Here is a 19,594-nt window from a genome sequence, read left to right on the forward strand (position 1 = left end):
CGCGGGTTTGTTGCCCACAACCAGGTTTGACCCTAACTCGATTAGGAACACACCACCGTCCACCGATCACCAATTTAATTCAGTTTGTTGCACCAAAATTTGAACCTCTCTTATGGAATGTCAGAACCAAGCTATAACACATACGTCAACTACCGCAGGCATTAATGATCAAAATTCAAATCCGAGTTGGCCATGTTCGGGAAACCCACTTGAATTAACAACCAAGCTCACTTTTGGCTTCAAAATTCAAATCGGAGTTGGACGCATCCAAGTATCCAAATCCAAATAATGTCCTCATCTATGCTTAATCCATTTGTTTTATGAAGGTGGACCGGCCTCTTTGATTTCGGATCGATATTTTGGTGGGTTTAGAAATACGATAAGAGATTAGGGCTTGACCCAACCAGAGACGAGGCCCACACATTGGACGGGCAGTGGTCACTCTTCCTCTCTGGTTCGCAGGTGAGACACAAGTGCGCACTGTGCATGATTCAGTCTATGCGCACGGGTGACTATAAAATCTCACGGAACATTGCTTGTTGGAAACGTTCTAATTATAATTTAATGGTTTATTCTCACAGAATAATAAAAAAGAAAACAGCTCTCAGCTGTCTGATATCACAGCTTACCTGCTGGTTTTGGTTTGGTATTTGGTAATATAATGATTTCTTTATTTGGCTTGTTTGGTAGGCAATGAAAGCAGTTAAGCAGCTGCAGAATCATTTTATTTCGATAGAATTTGAAGTTAGAAAGAATCAAGTCAGAGGTCCCTTTCTTGCATTAAAAACGGCAAATGATATAATCTCTGCTACAAACTTAATGCCTAATAGCCAAAAAAAAAAAACAGAGTTCAAAATCAACTGACAATGAATAGTCCTGCACAACCATTGGTAGAATGAGATAGATATATTAGCATTCCCCAGCACCCACCAACAAAATGCATATATGCAATGGAATGAGAAGTAATGTTCTGACGTGGCAAGGTCAGGGACCACGTGGCAAAGTGGAACCCCAGGCCCACATGTTTGTATTCTGTATTATTTTGTATGTATTTATATTGTACACATTTATATTTGTATTCATTCCAAATCGAGCTTTAACAAATGACGTATTTGTGTTATGTGGGGCCATTTACAAGGTATATCCAAATAATTTTGCAAACTGTAACGTATACTTAAATATTTTAGTCAAAATATAAGGTAAATTTGAGTAATTAACCCAAAATAAAATGATACATGCCCACCTTATGTAAAAGAGAATTGAGAACGGATGAAGATTATTTAATTTAGAGGAATAATGTGAAAGGCAAAATGATATGGTCCCCACTATGAGAGAACTAGGATTGTATAAAATTTGCATCAGGTTTTTAGGTGTAAAATTTGAACTGCCAACAAGAGCAAATGACTAAAAGAGAAACGAAAAAGCACAAATTTTGCAGCAGGTAAAAGTGCAAAGCATAGAACAAATGGTGAACCGGGTGCAAATTTTGTATGCGGTTCAGATAAAATTTCACAGTTTGATGGAGGACAGGCATTTTGCCACGTCATACCACTTACGAGTCACCAGCGGGCGACGGACCTGATGGTAACCCAATCATTTCACCATTCCGATTTCCGACAGAGATTTGAGTGAGTATGGTGTTTATGCCTTTATGGACAGGTGTTACCGTCTACAAATGCATGAGTCTTGAGACTTGAATTGTACTAGAAAAGTAGAAAATAGGATAGAAAGCAGGCTCCTCCGATTCCGTAATATATTTATCATTTATGAGGGACACCGAAAACGATATGACAAAACGATCAGATTTGCTCCAGAGTCCAGAGTCCACTAGTCCAGTCAACAACAAGAGTCCTGTGATTCCATTTATAACATGTCACGTGGACGCATTAATTATTTATCACTCGTTCTTTTTTTCTTTTTAATTTTTCCTAGTTTCAAAAACAAAAATAGGGAAGCTAGCGCCACAATCAAATGGCTGCTCGACTGCTCGTCTCTAAAATGAGTGAATGACATGGCATACCATAGAAAGGCTTTTGATTGGTTTGCTGTGCTCTACGCGTTTACCGTTCCTAATTCGACCATGATTTCTGACCGTTCAATTAGTACCAATTGAATTTATGAATGATCAAGTGGCTATAATTTCTGGAATATCGAATACTGGAGATCGCGGTCCATGCTGAAAAAGATTTTAAATTTTCAAAATGTGCCATTTAGAATTTCAACAACTCAACGATGAAACCTAGGCAAAAATTGTGATTGTTTTCCGTTTGAATCTCCTGCACTTACGTCTTTCACTAGGGTGAATGGACAATTGATTTAGTATGTATTTGGTATCGTTTATGTTTATTGAATAATTATATAAATGCCTGGTACTTTGTGGAAGTTTTAAAAAATAAATTCTACAAACGGCTAATATGTACATAAACTAAAGTTTACTTTTTACATTTTAAATGCATGCAGAAGAGCAAGAGAAAGAAAATGCTGAAATGGTGCCTATGTGGCATCATCGATAAATGTTTACTGAATAAACGTAAACGATACCAAACATCACCTTAAACTTGACTAATCATCTTTCTAACGTTTTATAATTTGAAGGTGTCAGACTGTCAGTTAATCTGATAAAGTTTTCACTTTTACGGTTGATTAGTTACAAGTTTTTCCGGTATCATGCCTTTCCGGCATCATGGTCAAATCCAAAAAATTCCCTTACAATTTTGATAAAAAATAACATGATTCTTGGAGGAGCATGATTCATGTATTGGGTGTTTGACACAAATGCGTTTTATAAGCGTTTTGTTTCATAAGTGGACATTGATTTACAAGTGTTTTATTTAACATTTGTTTGTGGAATTTGGAAAAGGAAATCTAGATACAGGTTGATTGAATGATTGGGATAAAGTGATTTAACTTAATATTATAATATATTTAAAATGACAGTGTAAAATTTATATATGATAATTAAGAGTTTTGACCAATCAAAATTCATCCATGAATTTTGATAAATAACACTTGATTGCTCTACCACGTTTATGATTTCAGTTCAACCCCTTAAAAAAAATATTAGTAAGTTTTTTCAAATTTTGATACGCCATGTCATGTGGGTGATTAAGAAATGTCAATTTGATGTTTCAAGAAATCCCTCATTTTCCGAATTCCAAAGCTAATTGCTACGAAAGCTTTCTTATTTTTTTAAGAAACAGGATTACCAAATGTGATTTTCTTACCGATTCAATTTAATTGCTAATATGGCGTGCATGACACATCATCAAAAACAAAATGCTTATGAAACACACGATGCCAAATACCCACACCCAAACATGAAAGTTTCACTCATCATCATCATCTAAAATGATGATGACATGGGTACAATTTGTGAAAATTTCATGTTGGGGCAAGCTACACAATCATGCCAATCAAGACCCATGCTTTTTTTTTTTTTTTTTTGCTTTTTTCTTTTCGTGGTGTCAAATTGTAAAGTGTGTAAGATGATAAAAAAGTTAATTAAAAATTAAAATTAGTGATGTTGTCTATGCATTTTTTTTTTATAATTAGCAAAAATGCCATATATGTATTTACTGAGCACAAATTTACTTCTTTTGCAGCAAATCATCTATCTGACCACCCAATAAGAGATGAACACAGTCTACTTGCTTTATATCCAATCCAAAGCACCACATACCTGATGATGGTGATGGCATAAGTACAATTCGTCAAAATTTCATTCTTCTGTAAACTACATGAATCATGCCCCATCAAGAACCATGCTTTCTTTTTCCTTATCATTCCTTTTTTTCACCTTGTCAAATTGTAAGTTGTTAGATAGTGAAAATGCAATACATATCTACTGCTTTTGCAGCAAAATCTTGTGACCATAAAAGATGAATACGGTCCAGTTACTTTATGTCCAAAAGCACCTTGTACCGGATGATGTTGATGATGGCTTCAGTACAATTTGTAAAAGTTTGATGGTTAGGTAAACTACATGAACCATTTTCTTCTTTTTTTTTTTTGTCAAAATTATTAGTTTTTAGATGGTAAAAATATTAGTTAAAAGTAAAAATTTATAATGCCAAAGAACTTTGGATCAATCAAAACCTCTCATGAATTTTGATAAATCTCATCTGATTGGCTACCACTTTTGTGGTAGGATATGATGGGCTTTCTATGATTTGTATCATAGATAAATCCCACTTAATTTTGGTGTAATAATACAATGTATGCATTTTTTTAATTAATCAAAATGTCACATATGTATTACTCTTGTGACCATATGAACATGGTCCACTCTGCTTTATATCCAAATCACCATATGTACGAATTCTCTATAGCTATGTTTGGTTTGAAGGAAAAAAATAGGAAAAGAAAAAGAAATATAGGAAAACCTTTACAAAACTTATATAAGTTTTTCTAACTTTTTTTTCTTTTTCCTATATTTTCTTTCAAACCAAACACAACCTACAGAAACCCAATCAACCCCCCTTCCCTGAATTTGATAACCACCTGATTGGTTACAAGATTTTGTAATATTATAGTTGGCGAGAGAGCAATCCTAAGTCAATGGTTTTTTTTTTATTTTTTATATTTTTCATGCAATTCATATTTGAGAATCAAAAAGGTATCAGTTAGTTTTGGTTGGTAGGAGTAAGGTCTAACCAAGCATCAATGGGTTGGATTCGAAGCTTGTCAATTTGATCCTATCAGGTTCAAAGCTTCTCACACGGACCTCACACACATCTCACCGTATATTGAAAATATCTCTTATGAATAACAATATACAAATATAAGAGATATTCCCTATGTTTATCTAAAACATACCATGACTGGTATGAAAAATGTTCCGTGAGGAGTATATCCAAACTCAATATGAGTTCAGATCTAAATCAAATCGGGAACATCTCTTCCTGCATAATACGAATATGAATCACATCACCTAACTTATATAACTGCAGGTTCTTCATGATAAATTTAGTGTAATTAAGTTTCCCTAACTTTTCCTTTTTTTCTTACCTGAAGCCCGAACCCAAAGTAATATAAAATGTAATTCAGGCCAACACGAATTGATGAAAGAAAATGTGTAGTACACGGGTCGGATATGGGCGAATTGGGTTCAGTAGAATATACCTGTATCTCACTAGCTCGTTTGATTCGTCAGAAATCGTTAGTTGACAATGAGTTGGTTATATGGTTTCAGGCTTTTGGCACGTGGCTAGTTGCCTGCTTTAGTGACATAGAAAGTAAAGTTGGTCTATAAATGCAGATTGAGACGTCCATTCCATATGCCATGTGCAAAAGGAAATCGGATGCATCATCTTCATCTACATGGCAACTTTCAAGAATTGTGAACTATTAAAATTAGGGTTGTCAATGAACTTCAAAAGTATGATGTCCGATTTGACTCTTAATCGATTATTTCGGATTTGGATGTCAGAACTTACATCCCAATAATAATTAAATTGTGAATATAAATATGGAGATTCCATAATCGAATGCGGATGCAGATATAGCTGGATCCGATCCGTTTACAGCTCTAACTAAAATCAACGCCATTTCCTTGGATCGTCAATCATGTGTCAGTCAGAGGGTATGACCCCACCTCCACCAGTTCTACCCGCTTTGACCGTCCATAATCCGAATGCTAAACCGGTGGTTTATAAATTCGGGTCGGTTTATGAGAGTAGTGACCTGCCCTGTTAAGGGACATCCGATGAGTCTGATAGGTTCTGGGCTAATAAATCCGTTTGGCCCAGAGAGCAGATAGCTGTAATGTTCTCGGTTAATAAATCCAATTGCTACAGTATAAATGACCAAACATACTCACTGGTGCAGACTATTCTATGAGATTGCAAATAATAAACAAATAGATAAATTTATGACTGAAAATCTTCTGGATCAGTTCTTTTGTTTCAAGTGGGTTGTTTGGTAATTTTCTTGTTAATGGTTTCAGATTTACGATTGTTTCCTCCTTTTCCATCTTTACGGTTTTCCCTCGTCATGTTTGAACTTTGAAGGAGTTGCTTCTTTGGTTACTCTTCAGTCTTCACCACGCATACGACAAGAACCAGAAGTAACCAAAAGAAGAAAGTTATATTCCCAAACAATTCAACCATTTCATTGTATGTTCGAGCAATAAAAAATTTATCAAGAAATCCAACTTCTGTTCTCGGTATCTGGAGTGGGTAGCCGGCGCTAGAAACCACAGTCCCATTGTCAATTCAACAGCTCTTCTTCTTGTCTTCTTGGATCTGCATCACCAAGTGTACATGGAGGTGTGAAAATCTCTTAAACCGTTACTGGGTTCAGCTCAATTTTCTATTGCCTGTAGCTATTCTCGCATTCTATGACTGGTCTGTCGTGATTTCTCACGTGGGTCTTTCTTTCTTTCTTTCTTGCTTTATTGATCGGGGGATCTTGAGTAGATGTTGAAGGAGAGAAGCTTTAATTCAGAGGTAATGAAAGAGACTACATGAACAAAAAGTTTCTGAGAAAACAGAACTGCGGCATACCCAAGAGCTCAGGTTTGAAACTTTTTTTTTTTTTCATGAAAAAGAATGATATTTTCATTTTAAGTTCTTAGTTAGTTTGTTTTCATTTTCTCTCTTTCAGCTAGCACATTAGTTGTCCGTTTGAGGAGTGACTTCGGTGTATTTTTCATGTCCGTCTTTCTTACTTACTCTTTCTTTTGGTGGGTTAGTTTTGTTGAAGAGCAGAAGAAATGTGGTTGATCAGAATCCACTACTGTCGATTATCAATCTTAGTCAGAAACTTCTGAGAAGACTCAAGAGCCCAGGTTTGGAGTTGTCAACGAAAGGGATTTCATGTTAGTTTTTAGTTCTTTATTTGAATAGGCAGCAACTGATACTTCATTTTACCCGTATTTTGCCATGAAACAGGCTCGTACTGCTTTTTTTTTTTTTTTCTGTAACTAGTCTCACGTAGAATTTCATTGAAAAATCCAAGACCATGTAAGTTTCTCTTGGAGAAATTTAATGAGTTTGCTAGGTTCTATGCTCTGATAATTACTAGTTTCTGACCCTTCAATGGAATTTTCTGCAATAGAAAAATGCCTCAAAACAGAGCTAGATCAGTTGGTTACAGATCATTTCTCATCTGTAATGATCCAAGTGGAGTTGTGGAATGTCGGACTGTCAGAACCAAGAATGTTATCCGAAAGATGGAGCCTAGTAGCGATTGCCGAAGATTTCAGAAGGAACAGTCAAATCCATCGGTATGTAGGGAAGAAAGGAAGAGATTGGTCTCTAAAGGGAACAAAGAAGAATTACATGCTCTACCTTCCTCTCAACTCTTGGAGGTCTCCAGAGGAGCTCAGAAGATAAACCATATGATCGACTCATGGTCAAGGGGCTTGAGCTTTGATGGGCAGTCCAAAGATATCACAAGAGATCTTCTGAAAGGTGCTCTGGATCTGCAAGAGTCTCTAATCGTGCTGGGAAAACTGCAAGAAGCGTCAAAATACATGGCTCAGTTGAAGAAAAAGCAGAAACCAAAGTCTGACCAAGAGGCGGAGATGGATATTGACAGAGTGGATTCTGATCGATTTGGAGACAAAGATTACCAGACAAGATTGCAAATGTCCCGGCTCTCTGTTGATGACTCTTCAGGGGAATGCAGGGAGGAACTCAAGAAAATGATCGGAGATGGCATTTCCAGGGAAAACCTTCTCTCTATTTCCAAAGAAGAAAAGACCTCCTGCAGTGGAAGGAAATTTGGTTCCACAGTGGATATTCCCTCCGCAAGTTCCAGCCAGTCTGTGATGGTTCACTCCAGTAGATCAACATCTGCTTACTGTTCACCAACCCAAGATAAAAAGGCAAAGTCACCAAATTTGATTGCCAAGCTTATGGGTCTGGAAGAACTCCCACCAGAACAAGTCCTGCCTTCTGAGAAACAGGTGGAAAGTGAGAAGAGCTCAAATCAACAGAGACATATTTTTAGTACTGACATGCCAAAAGTTAGGAAAACAAAATCTGTGGACTTGAGTGCTAATCCAGAGAATAGGATTCTGAATGAAATTATTGAGGCCATGCAATTTAAAGAACATTTGAAGAACAATTGTAGTGAAGGATATACACACTGTTCCCATCTTCCCAATACTTCCTGTTCAGAACAGAGGTTTGATCATCAAATTCCACCTATTGTAATCATAAAACCTCTACGTTTTCCATATGCAAAGACAGAAGGGTCCTTGTTGGGAAGGTTTAGTGATGAAGAGGGAGCTTTCGATACTAAAGAAATCCTCACAAAACTGGAGGTGAAAGAAGAACCTCCACCTAAAATGATTATCAGGGAAGAGAGAGCTCCAGGCTTTATAGAGATGCTTGGAAGACTGAAAGTGAAAAAAGAGCTTCCAGCTGAAATTGTTATTGTGGAAGAGGAAATTTTGGACCAAACACAGATGCTTAGGAAACTGGAAGCAGACGAGGAAGCTCCAACCAAAAGGACCATCTGGGAGGAAGGAGCTAAGGACCCTGAAATATCTCCTAAGGAACCCCAGGAGGTGAAAGAATTGAAGACAAAGAAACCCAGAGAACCCAAGGTCAAGGTATTCAAGAACAAGGAAAAGGCATCTCCTAATAAGAGGAAATCTTATGCTTCCTTAAAGGAATCACCAAATCAAAATGCTGAGAGGACAAAAATGGTGCCATCTGACAAAAGAAAACCAATAGAGAAAGACGCTGTGACACCTGTAGCTGGAAAAAGATATCAAAACCGGGCCAAATCAATCTCTGCAAAGTTGATAAACCCTGAAATTGAGTTGATCATCACAAAGAAGCAGGTTTTCCAACAAAGTACTGTTCAAGATCCTAAGTCAGTAAATACTACAAAGCCTGTATTACAGAATTCCACTGATCAGAGGAAGAAAAACCACAGAAAGAAAGCAATACCAGTCAAAGATCCAACTGTGAATAATTCAGTTGTGAGTTTGCTTATAATCTCTCTCTCTCTCTCTCTCTCTTCCCCCCCGCCCCCCCCCCCCCCCCCCAAGCAATGTTTATGGCACTTGGTTTCTTCTCTGAGCTCTTTAGACTTTGTCACCAAAATTCATCCATAAAAGAATTAACAAGCTCTTTTTTTTTTCCTAGTGCATAAAGAATATGAAGGTTGATTTCTGGAAAATAATTCAGTTTCTCTTCTGCAGATGGAAAGCTTAAAATGTAAAGATTGCATTTTGACAACAACACTCGCAGATCAAGTCCTAGCTGGTGAAGGGAGAAAGGGTTTTGAAATTGAAATTGAAGGTAAATCTTTTCTTAGTGATAGTATCGGCGAACAATGTTAGTTGTTGAATTTTCAAAAAAGATTAAATATTGCATCTCTAGCATTCAGGTTCTCTTGCATTCACTTCTGCACTTCTTGTTATAATAACCATTCATTTCGTGTATATGCATGTTAACCGGTGCTATCTAACTATCAGATATGTATGTCTAAATACATTTATGTATATATGACAGGATCAGGCAATTGATCCTCTAAGAGAAAAGTAAGAGGATAATAGAAAAAATGGTTCAAATTTCCTGAAATGTTCATTACTTCAGCTCTTGTCAGACTAAGCCTATCTTTGTAAAGAGATTTTGCTCATATACAGTTTGCACAAGAACAGTAAAGCACTAAACAAAGTTGTCATCTCTTGAAAGTAAAAGAGCTTTAAATAAAGAAAAATCATAACTAATGTTTAAATAATGTGCATAAGTGGTGTTTTATTCATGCTGTAAATGGTTTATATGTACTGTATTAGTTGACATGTACTTAATAGCTGTACTGTTACAAATGACACTTTCCTTCTATCAGTGTATCATCCTCAAAAATAACAAATACATCATAATAAGTATTGTTCAGACAGTAATGTTGATGGTCTTTCACAGCTAGACCTAGGCATGCATCTATATATCTGCATTTGTTTACATAATTCAATATCTTTGTTTTGATTGTAGACCACTGCAACAAGGACCAGAATTCTGTATCTGAAATTAGACCTTGCACCACTGAACATGAAAGAGGCATCAGACATGCAGAAGAAGCTAGCAAGCTCATCAGTCAAGAAACTCAAGGGAGGAAAAGCATTATAACCAAAAATGATCTGAAGGCGTTATTTTTTAGCAGTCCATTTCTCAGCTGTGTTGCAGATCTCTTTGATGTCAATGTTGAGGAGTCGGTAGTCTTAGAGGATCCTAGTGTACTTGAAGTTGGAATAACAAATGTCAGGTTCTTCTTGGACTATGCCAATGAGCTCATGGAACAGAAAAGCCTGCAAACATTGCAAGCGTTTCATCCTTTGTTTAGGTTCATGAATCCAAGAATCAGTATCTCTCTGGACAAGTTAGTAGAGGAAGCATGTGATGTAATCGAGAATTTGAGCAATTATAACAAGATTGATGGTGATGTTCTTCCTGTAGATATTCTTTATATCATGTTGGAAAAAGATCTCAGTTGCAAGTTGGTTTTGGGTGGTGCATGGGATTTAGGTTGGATTAATGGATTTTCCACCGATGAAGCTGACCAAGTTGTAGGTGAATTGGAGAAGCAAGTTTTAAACCAACTGATTCAGGAGGTTGTTTTGAATCTTATGCCATAGCATTTTATACTTTCTTTTTTTTCTTTTTTCTGTTTTCTGTTTTATTGGTGGTTTTTCTTTTTGGAGGGGGGTTTCCGGGTTGCTTATTGACACTTTGAGGATATAAACAAATGGGTGGAGGGAACAGTTAGCAGATGAAGTTGGTATTTCCTGTACATAGAAGTTATTGAGTCAATACAACATGGAGAAATGAGATTGCTGGCTTACCCCTGAAGGTATTACAGTCATTGTAAAACTAAAAATAATGAACATTTTCAATACTTCAATGATCGGCATTTAGGTAAATTGGATTCAAGGGTTGGTCTATTCTAAGTTCTAACATATTTCCACACCATTTCTGCTGTTACAGGCAGCCTACAGAGGTTGGTTTTGGTCAAGCTAAATAAACAAAATTAAGATGAACTTGGGCTTATGAATCCATTGGAGGATTGTACAAATTGGCCCTTTTAACTCGCTCATGGTTCAGATAGAAAGGAACATTTGGGTATATAGAAGACCATTTTCAGTTCTAAATTTTCTGGTTCTGCATTCTTTCATCTGCTAAGCAAGTAAATATTATGGATCTCCAAAATTATAAGCCAATCAGTAAGACTAAAAAAATATTGTTCATGGAGTATGAAACAAGGGTCTAGAATTAAAAATTTAAGCACATTGGCTAAAAAAATAAGATTTCAGAATTGAATAATTGAGGATTGACTGTAAGATGATTAATTAGTATACAATTCATGAAGGAAGAATCCAAAGCTAAAAGCCCGTTGATGTCTTTATCTGGAGTAAGGTCTGACACTTACATTTGAAACATTTCTTTGGCAGGAGACAATATCAACATGCTCAAGCATTCATGACTTAGGCCATGTTTGGGAGTGCTTTTAAAGTTAAAAATAAGTGCTTATTCAAATAAGCATTTATTTGCATTTGGCACCCAACTTTTTCAAATAAGCACTTATTTTATATTGGGCGTTTGGTGGTCTTTTTCTCTAATAAGCATTTGTGACTATTTTGTTCTTCATTTTCTTTCAATTTTTCAAAATATATCCTTTGAAAGCATTTTTATTAAATTACCTTTATGAAAGTACTTTTATAAAAACATTTTTACTAAAGTACTTTTATAAAAGCACTTTTATAAAAATACTTTTATGAAAACACTTTTATAAAAACACTTTTATAAAAGTACTTTTGTAACAAACCCCTTGATCTTTTGAATTCCAGCACTTTGTCCGCATCATTAGCATTCTATAAGTTAGGTTCTCGAATATTCTTTTAAATATTTCTAAAACCTCAAACTACCATTAGGCTATTTTGTGAGACAATTTTACCATTTTGACGTTTTTTTTTTCTAACTTTTTTGTTCAACATAGTTTATCTTGAGAATGCTTGTGAATGATCAGTTCATCATCACTAAACAGTGAAAAATTTGTGAGGCCGGGGAATTAATAATTTGCCCAAAAAACAATTTGTGCTCTATAATGGTTATTTTCGTTATTTTAATATTTATTGTTGGTAGACGAAATACTGACGAATCAATCTCAACTGGTTTAATTTAGTAATTTTCCTTGTACCGTTAACCCATTAGCAGTCAGGGAGGGGTAAACTGCTGAAATCTAAAAATATGGGGGGGGGGGGGGTGTTATCGCAACACATAGTTTGAGGTGGCTGTGTTACCCCCACCCTAATTACAGGGTAGCTATCTGTAATTTGCCAAAAAAATAGAATCAGAATTCAGACATTAAGACTTCAGACCTCGGAAGAACTCGTCGCGCGAAACAAATCGCTGATTCGGTCCGATACGGGAAAAATATCAATGAAGATTCTGAACCAGTGTAAATGTGTAATCACTGGACAACAGAGAACTAACAAAAAGAGTTATCCTAAGTACTGGGAATGAGTAGCCACTGACGAGAATAGAAGAAGAACAAGGTTGATCTGGTGAACTGCAAGGAGAGAGGGATTAGGGTTACCAATACTCCAGATGTTCTTACTGAGGATGTTGCTGATTTAGCATTGGGTTTATGTTGGCTGTGCTGACATCGCTACGTGAGAAGTGGGTCGTGGGTCAGAGGGGATTTTAAATTGACTACGAAGGTCTGCAGTTCTTCTGTATCATTCTTTTTGGATGTTCCCGGTCTCTTTTTCTTTCTCTTTCATGATTCAGTTTTGAACTTTAGTGATCTAGAAGTGGAAATGCCAATGTTTGAATTGTTTGTTCAACAAAAGGAGAATTTGTGACTTACTTGTGCTTATTAAGTATATCTGTGAATCAGCGGTCCTGTCTTATCTTCTTCTTCTATATATGAACAACCTTACCAAAAGACCAATAAACCATGGTGTATCAGTCAGTACTTGCATATGGATTTAATCTTCATAGCCATTGAGACTGAAAATTTCTGTGAGTTTCCACTAAAAAATGTCATATTCCATGAAATTGTTGATAAATAAAAGATCAATTCTCTATATTCATAACAAAACTATCAACTGCTTTTCCTGAGTTTTTTTTCCTCTTTTTGTTTGGAATTTCATGTATTTTTTGTTGCCTTAGGTGAAACATCAGCTCCCATCATTACCCATAAATAGATATATAGCTTAAAAAGAACCCCCATAAGATATTATTTCTAATGTGTGTTATGTGTATCTGAATGAACATGCATTCAACTTTTAATAGGTATTGACACCTGGGAAATCCTTCCGTCAGCGTCAGCAGAGTCTTTGCAATTAATAAATACACCACTCAGGGTGCCACTTGGAGCCATTTGACACTCTGCATTTGTGCTTAATTTCTTCTTGACAGATGATACCCAGAATGACACACAGTGTTCTGTATTAATTGCAGATAAGCATGTGCTTATTGGGTACACATTAATGCAATCCATCTTTATATTATTCTAGCTTTACTGCACTATCTTGATTTTGTCTGCAAACTGCGTACAAGTCTCCTGGCTCGTTATGAGGTGCCCCGCTATAGGAATTAATCTGTTGTCAAGTTTGTCCTTTTAACTGGAATTCTCTAGGAAAAGTTTTAATATAGTTTTAGGTGTAATCCGATGCTTCAGACCAAGATTGCTATGTTTCAGATTGGGCCAAACCAAGACTTATGAGTGGCAGTTTGGAATGACGATTACTAGGCGACCAAACCAAGATTTGCTATGTTTAATCAAGATTTGGGTCAGTATTTAACTTAACAACACATGTGTCGATATAAAACCTTGAGACCTCAGAAGCTTATATGCATATGCAAGGTTAATCTATTTTCTCATTTGATATATCATTTGCATTAAGCATTAAGTCATGTTTTCATTGATTAAAAGGACCATAAAAGTTGATAAATCATTGGTTATAGAAAATACTAAAGATTTCTGGAAAATACATTCCGATGATAAGAATTTATCAGTGTAAATAAAGCGTATCGGGGCAATGACTATTGCTTTGAAAGGTCCATTGCCCAGGCGACCCACTAGACGGGCTGCATAACCATAAATATAAACATTTCGAAATAGCTGATCATGCTCCCTTTGACATATCATTGGGACCAACATTGGGTAAAGGCCTTTTTCTGGCATATTGATATGAGTGCTTATAACCTATTTTGGGTTGGTAAAGAGTGTATCCATGGCTCTAATACCTTTATGTGTATGTGTTTTTTCCTTGGAACCAAGGAGGTTGCTAAAAAATGCAGTCATTTTTCCCCTGAAAACCAGATTTAAGTTTTCCTTTAATCATTTATTGATTTAATTTTTGGTTTAGAAGTTGTATTTATAAACAATTAACATGTGCATAACTCATCAAAATATGTAAGATTGACTTGGACAGCATTTGGAAATGTTACATTGGGACATTTCTGGTATTCCTGGAACAGTGAAACAACTACTGGATTTATCAGGAAGCTTTTTTGGTCCTGGGAACACTAAATGGAATCTAGATCTGCTGACCAAAAGATGCTTACCATAACACCCTATAGCCAACCACACATCTCTTGTACCTTTTGTAACCATTCATAGGGAGATGTTACCAATGTGCAGCTGTGGTGTCTTGTGCACAAGATGCGGCCAGCGTCTTGTGGTCAGCAGATCCAAACTCCACCAAATTTGAGGGCGGGGGAATGGTCATTTGTGCCCCATGAGATGTTGCAACTTTTTGCATCTCTGGAAACCATACAAATTTGTTGGAAAAGGGTATGGGAAGAAAGAAACAAACAGGTTTTTGAAGAAAAAATCTCCCCCTCAGTGCCATCTGAGAATCTTATGCCCCTTCGTTTTATGAACTGCTTTTGGATTATTGATCACAGTGAATTGGAACGTAATCACATTGCAGTTTGCAATCTTCTCTTGTTCCTCTTACTCCTTTGGCTAATAGTCATGAATTTGTTGAGGATGTGATTGCAAGTAAATCATCAAATAAGTGGAGAACACAATATCAATGTTAGTGGACCTATTTCCAAAGGATGACTTGATTAAGGTAGATGATGATTGAGAATATCTTTGATTCAAAGGAACCCTGTGGTGGAAGAAAGAAGAAGGAGACAAGGCTTGGTCAGCAAATACGTAAAATTATTTCTTTTGGTGAATTTGTTGTCGAGCTACCTCCTAACACGTCTCAACCATGGAATTTGGATGTGGAGGATCAAAATGCTGGCTGTTTAGGAGGCCAGAAGGAGGGAAGGGAGGTGGGTTCGAGGGAAAAAATATTGGAATCAGTAAGTTGGAAGGAAAGCAAAAGAAAGGAAGGGTAGAAAAGGATGGTTGGGAAGAAGGTGCCGACAAGAGACGGAATACTAGTTGCTGTGCTGAGGATTCAGAAGAGGCTTTGGACAAGGACAAGGAATCTGGTTCATCGGCAGAGTACGAGGAGTTCCAAAAGCTTGAAGTTTCAATTGGGAGGATTGGAGTCGTAAGTCAGTTAAGGAGCATGAACAAGGAAGGAGACGTTAAATCTTCAAAGGATTGAAGAATGTCAGAGAGACAAACAAGTTTCATTTTGTTCAGGTGTATAAGGTTTTTTCAAGGCTAAAAGACAGGTTGATTGGGGAGGGTCCTTCAATAAATATAAGAGAGTCTACAAGAGGAATAAATTAAAAGTTTTAGATTCGAAGTAGGGTGATGAAAGGGGGGGGGGGGGTCGACTCTGGAAAAGGAAGGTGTGGAGGTTAGTTAGAGTAGGGTCAAGGAATATGGAGGAGGGAGGTCGAGTTGGTGAGAATTGTTTCACTTTGGCTCATCAAGATGGAGAGGAGGAAGGGGATAAAGTGGATAAAGTGGAGATGTTAAAGTTGGCAAGAGCTTAGGTTTATCTACCTGGGGAGGTGAGTGCGCTAGAAGAGCTTCTGAAATTTTTGAAAAGAGAAAAAAGGAAGAGAGAATGAAGAAGAAGTTGGTAAGGAAAGGAGGTAAGGTCTGGGACAAGGATGACAATGGTCGTGACTAAACGTTTGAAGCTGAAGACTAGGTGCTTTTGCAGTGTTGAGGGGGGGTTGTTTCCATCATGTTTGGTCGTGGCTTTCTTGTCCTTCTATAGCTGGTTTTGGGTGTTATCTTAGCATCCATGTCTGGTTGTAATCAGTTTTTCTTTTTTATCAATAAAAATGTTATTCTTACTCTTCACAAAAAAAAGGCGCTTCTTGTTAGACATGGGTCTTACTCAAGGTTCAAAATTTTAGTTTCACAAAGCATATTGGTAAGGCAATTTTCGGATTTGAATTGTGATACACTTTGGATATGCATAGACACAGTGGAAAGATTTAGATACAAAATACCAATAGATACATTAAGGAGAGTAAAAAATCCCACAAATACATTAATAACACTAAATCTAAGGTTGAAACAACAGTGAATAAGGTAGCTAGTAAAAAAAAATAACAGTGGATAAGGTATAAACAAATAGGAATCACATACTTTAATAGTTTATGTTAAGTGTGGACTACCAAGATACACTAAGGCTGTGTTTGGTTTGATAAAAAACAAGAGAAAAACAGAAAGTTGAGGGAAGGTTGCTAAGGAAAATTCTAATTTCAAAGTTCATAAAATGGGATTAAAGATCATAATACTAATTTTAAAGTTCATAAAATGAGATTAAAGATTAAAAATAAAACCTGAGTTATGTACATAATGTTGTGTGCTGTAGTGTTAAAGGTTACTCGGATTTCATCTATCAAAAAAAAAAAAAGAAAGGTTACTTGGATTTCACGTTGGAGAGGTTCAACTTTCCACATTTATAAGTAACTTGGTCTTTAGTATTAATTATGAATTTGAGTTGGCACCAATTATGGGTTAGAATTTAGAGAATTGCAATAAATATTACTATAGCATTAACTACAAATTTGAATTGGCACTTATTATTGGTTAATCAGTTGAAATTATGCTAATTAGTTGCAATAAATAGGAATAGGTTGGAAATTTTCAATTTTCAAAATTTTTAATGAGCCAACACATATCGGCTGATGCAAGTATAGGTGGAATGATGAAGAAACCGGTATTCCACTCAGGCAACATATTCATCAGCCAGAAAGTCAATACAATATTCTTGTTTTTATAGAAGGAGATTTTCATGTCGATCTTTAAAAAGTTGGCTTTGCTAACAATATTCTTGTTTTTATAGAAGGAGATTTATCTAACCTTATTAGAAAGGTAGGAAGAAGTCCTATTGACTCACTGTCTTAGTATTTCTAGCAGTAGCAGTAAGTGAATTCCTGATGTTGAATCCTATAATACCATCCTTAACATTGTACAAGGTGATTGCAAATCTCAAAAGGCAGCGTGTAACAGAGTTGTACCTGAAGCCCAAGTGGTATGTGATATTGAGTGGATTAACATTGTTGATGGGTCATCATTCACTAAAAGAAAAGCAGTTTGAGTGATTAAAAACTTAAACCTCATTAGAATTTCATTTGACAAAAGATGGTTGGCCTAATTAGACTGATAGCTTTTTATTATGCTGTTCTCTTGATGTGCCCATGGAAATCTAATATGGTCAACTTATTGGTCAAACATGTATTTATATTGAGATAATTGGTTCAATTATGGGTTTTATTCTTGGGTTGAATAAAAGAAACATTACTAGAGGTTTATGAGGCTGGGGAAGGATGTTTCCTTTCTGGTGCTTTGTTAGGTTTTTGTCATACAAGATTAGAACCTTGTTCTATGCTGAATTTTATTACATGTTGAATACAGATTCTAATGGTGTATGTAACATTATTCAGTAAAAATACCATGCCAGATTAAAGATCCAGAGATAAAGGAAAGCCAAATAGATTGGTGGCATGCAGGGTATATAATGCATTTGCTGCTATAGTATAGCAGCCTAGGAACTGCATTTGATGAAGAGTGTAATAGATACAAGAAAAATTTTATGCTGCTGAAAAAACATAATACCGAAAAAGCTTTGATGGGAAAAGAAGAAAAAGAAAAATTCAAAATCCAAGGTGTAGACAACTTTTCTTCACCACACTTTCTTGAACAAAGCAAAAGAAATACATTTGTGCAAGGTCTAAACTGTCCTGCTAGTACTCAGAACATTTTCTTTCATGGGAAAAAGAAGCTGAGTTTACAGGACTGATTTCTTCATTAAATTCTTCAGAAGATGTAACTACCTTTAAAACGTAAAGCTAGCACTCAACTTTCTCTTTCTTGTGCTCATGTTTCTTGCTCTTTTGCGGTTCAGTGGCAAAACAGTAGGCATTCTGGGACTGGGCCGCATTGGTTCAGCAACTGCAAAGAGAGCTGAGGCATTTGGTTTCCCTATCAGTAATCACTCCAGATCAGAGAAACCGAATACAAATTACAAGCCCGTTTGGTACAGCATCTGCGTCAGAGGTGAGTTGCCATGACAAAGCCGTGGTGGTTGAGCATCTGTGTTCCTAACGGCAGCATGGACTCCAAAATATTATGAAATCCAATTAACCCATCCAATGCTTCTTTCTCTTTTCTCATTCTCTCCCTCTTCTCTTCTCCTCCCTCCCCACTGTCCCTACACAGTCGGAACTGCCGCTGCTTCTCATTCTCTCTCTCTTCTCTTCTCTTCTCCTCCCTCCCCACTGCCCCTACACAACACGGAACCGCCGTTGCATGCTACCACGTCGCCGGAGTCCGTTACTTGCAGTCCTTCTGGACAACTATGGTTGAGATCGGCAACGCAAACAGCGTACTGGCAGGCTCCTGTCCCACCCGACACCCTTACATACCTACATTGTAGCCATCCACGACGCCTATGTCGTAGAAATCCATATTGTTAGTGCTGCTGACACCGATGGTGAGTTCGGCAAGTGTAACGGGTGGTGCACCACCGCCCGCACACTTTAGTCCATCGCAGTCTCCGGTGATGCACTTACCGTTTCCCGTGTCGTCAATGTTACATTTGGTGCGAGCCCAAAACTGACCAGACCATCCGAGTGGTGCGATGAGTTGTGTCGATGCATTGGGTGCCAAAGAAAAGCCACCCTCTTGAGGACGGCACCACCATTCACTTGGCATTACCTCCTGCCTTAAAACCAGATTAAAGGGTGGAATATTGCCCGAGAAATTAAGGATGCTAGTCAGAGTTACCTAACAGGAGTTTTTTTTTTTTTTTTTTTTTGTGGTAATAAGAGGATTGCAGAGAAAAAGAAAAAGAAACAGAGTTCAGATAAACCCAATTCCGCAGCCATATGGGCAAAGCATCAGTGAAGCATCCTGATTCCCTCAAACTTAATAGGAGTGTTAGAAGCAAAGAAACATTTCGACAGGATTCCATCAGCAATTAGCAAAACATATTATAGGCCATGACCCTTCTACATCAAAATGGAATGTTTCATCCCCAAGAGTTTCTTTGTTGAGCACTATAATACAATTTTGCAGATGTGTATAAACTGCTGATAATATTTGTGTCCACCACTCAATCTTTGAATAAATTCATGAGCTTCGTGATGTGGTTTGGGTTATTAATTCATCAAACATGCACGGACAATGGAGCCTTGCCGTCTCCAACGGTTGAGAGAGGAGAAGTGAAGAGAGAGGGGATGCGAAGGTTGCAGCGGCGGTG

General features: G+C 36.9%; 1 protein-coding gene and 1 long non-coding RNA gene across 4 annotated transcripts; both read left to right on the forward strand.

Moving 5' to 3' along the window:
• Positions 1-5,833: 5,833 nt before the first annotated feature.
• LOC148842647 (uncharacterized) lies at positions 5,834-10,876 on the forward strand. Of its 3 annotated transcripts, XM_088956906.1 has the most exons (7): positions 5,834-6,266; positions 6,417-6,515; positions 6,692-6,787; positions 6,891-6,962; positions 7,057-8,935; positions 9,158-9,257; positions 9,951-10,876. In XM_088956906.1, the coding sequence occupies exons 5-7, from the start codon at positions 7,061-7,063 to the stop codon at positions 10,589-10,591; spliced, it is 2,616 nt and encodes an 871-aa protein (XP_088813032.1). In that variant the 5' UTR covers positions 5,834-6,266; positions 6,417-6,515; positions 6,692-6,787; positions 6,891-6,962; positions 7,057-7,060; the 3' UTR covers positions 10,592-10,876. The 3 variants fall into 3 exon arrangements, with proteins under 3 accessions (XP_088813032.1, XP_088813031.1, XP_088813030.1); XM_088956905.1 differs by lacking the exon at positions 6,891-6,962 and having other exon boundaries at positions 6,692-6,817; XM_088956904.1 differs by lacking the exon at positions 6,891-6,962.
• Positions 10,877-12,213: 1,337 nt separating this feature from the next.
• LOC148842648 (uncharacterized) lies at positions 12,214-13,479 on the forward strand. The gene is made up of 2 exons (XR_016103012.1): positions 12,214-12,673; positions 13,251-13,479. It is a non-coding gene; the product is annotated as an uncharacterized LOC148842648 (long non-coding RNA).
• Positions 13,480-19,594: the final 6,115 nt, after the last annotated feature.

Source organism: Nelumbo lutea, chromosome 8, assembly GCF_056320005.1.
Source record: "Nelumbo lutea isolate HS-2025 chromosome 8, American lotus-T2T, whole genome shotgun sequence".
Lineage (NCBI taxonomy): Eukaryota > Viridiplantae > Streptophyta > Magnoliopsida > Proteales > Nelumbonaceae > Nelumbo > Nelumbo lutea.

What these genes read in the sequence shown, in the direction of transcription:
- LOC148842647 (XM_088956905.1), top strand. Translation starts at nt 7,061, where the DNA reads ATGCCTCAAAACAGAGCTAGATCAGTTGGTTACAGATCATTTCTCATC. An exon ending in CAACTGTGAATAATTCAGTT is followed by an intron (nt 8,936 to 9,157) that starts GTGAGTTTGCTT and finishes TCTCTTCTGCAG; the next exon opens with ATGGAAAGCTTAAAATGTAA. An exon ending in TTTTGAAATTGAAATTGAAG is followed by an intron (nt 9,258 to 9,950) that starts GTAAATCTTTTC and finishes TTTTGATTGTAG; the next exon opens with ACCACTGCAACAAGGACCAG.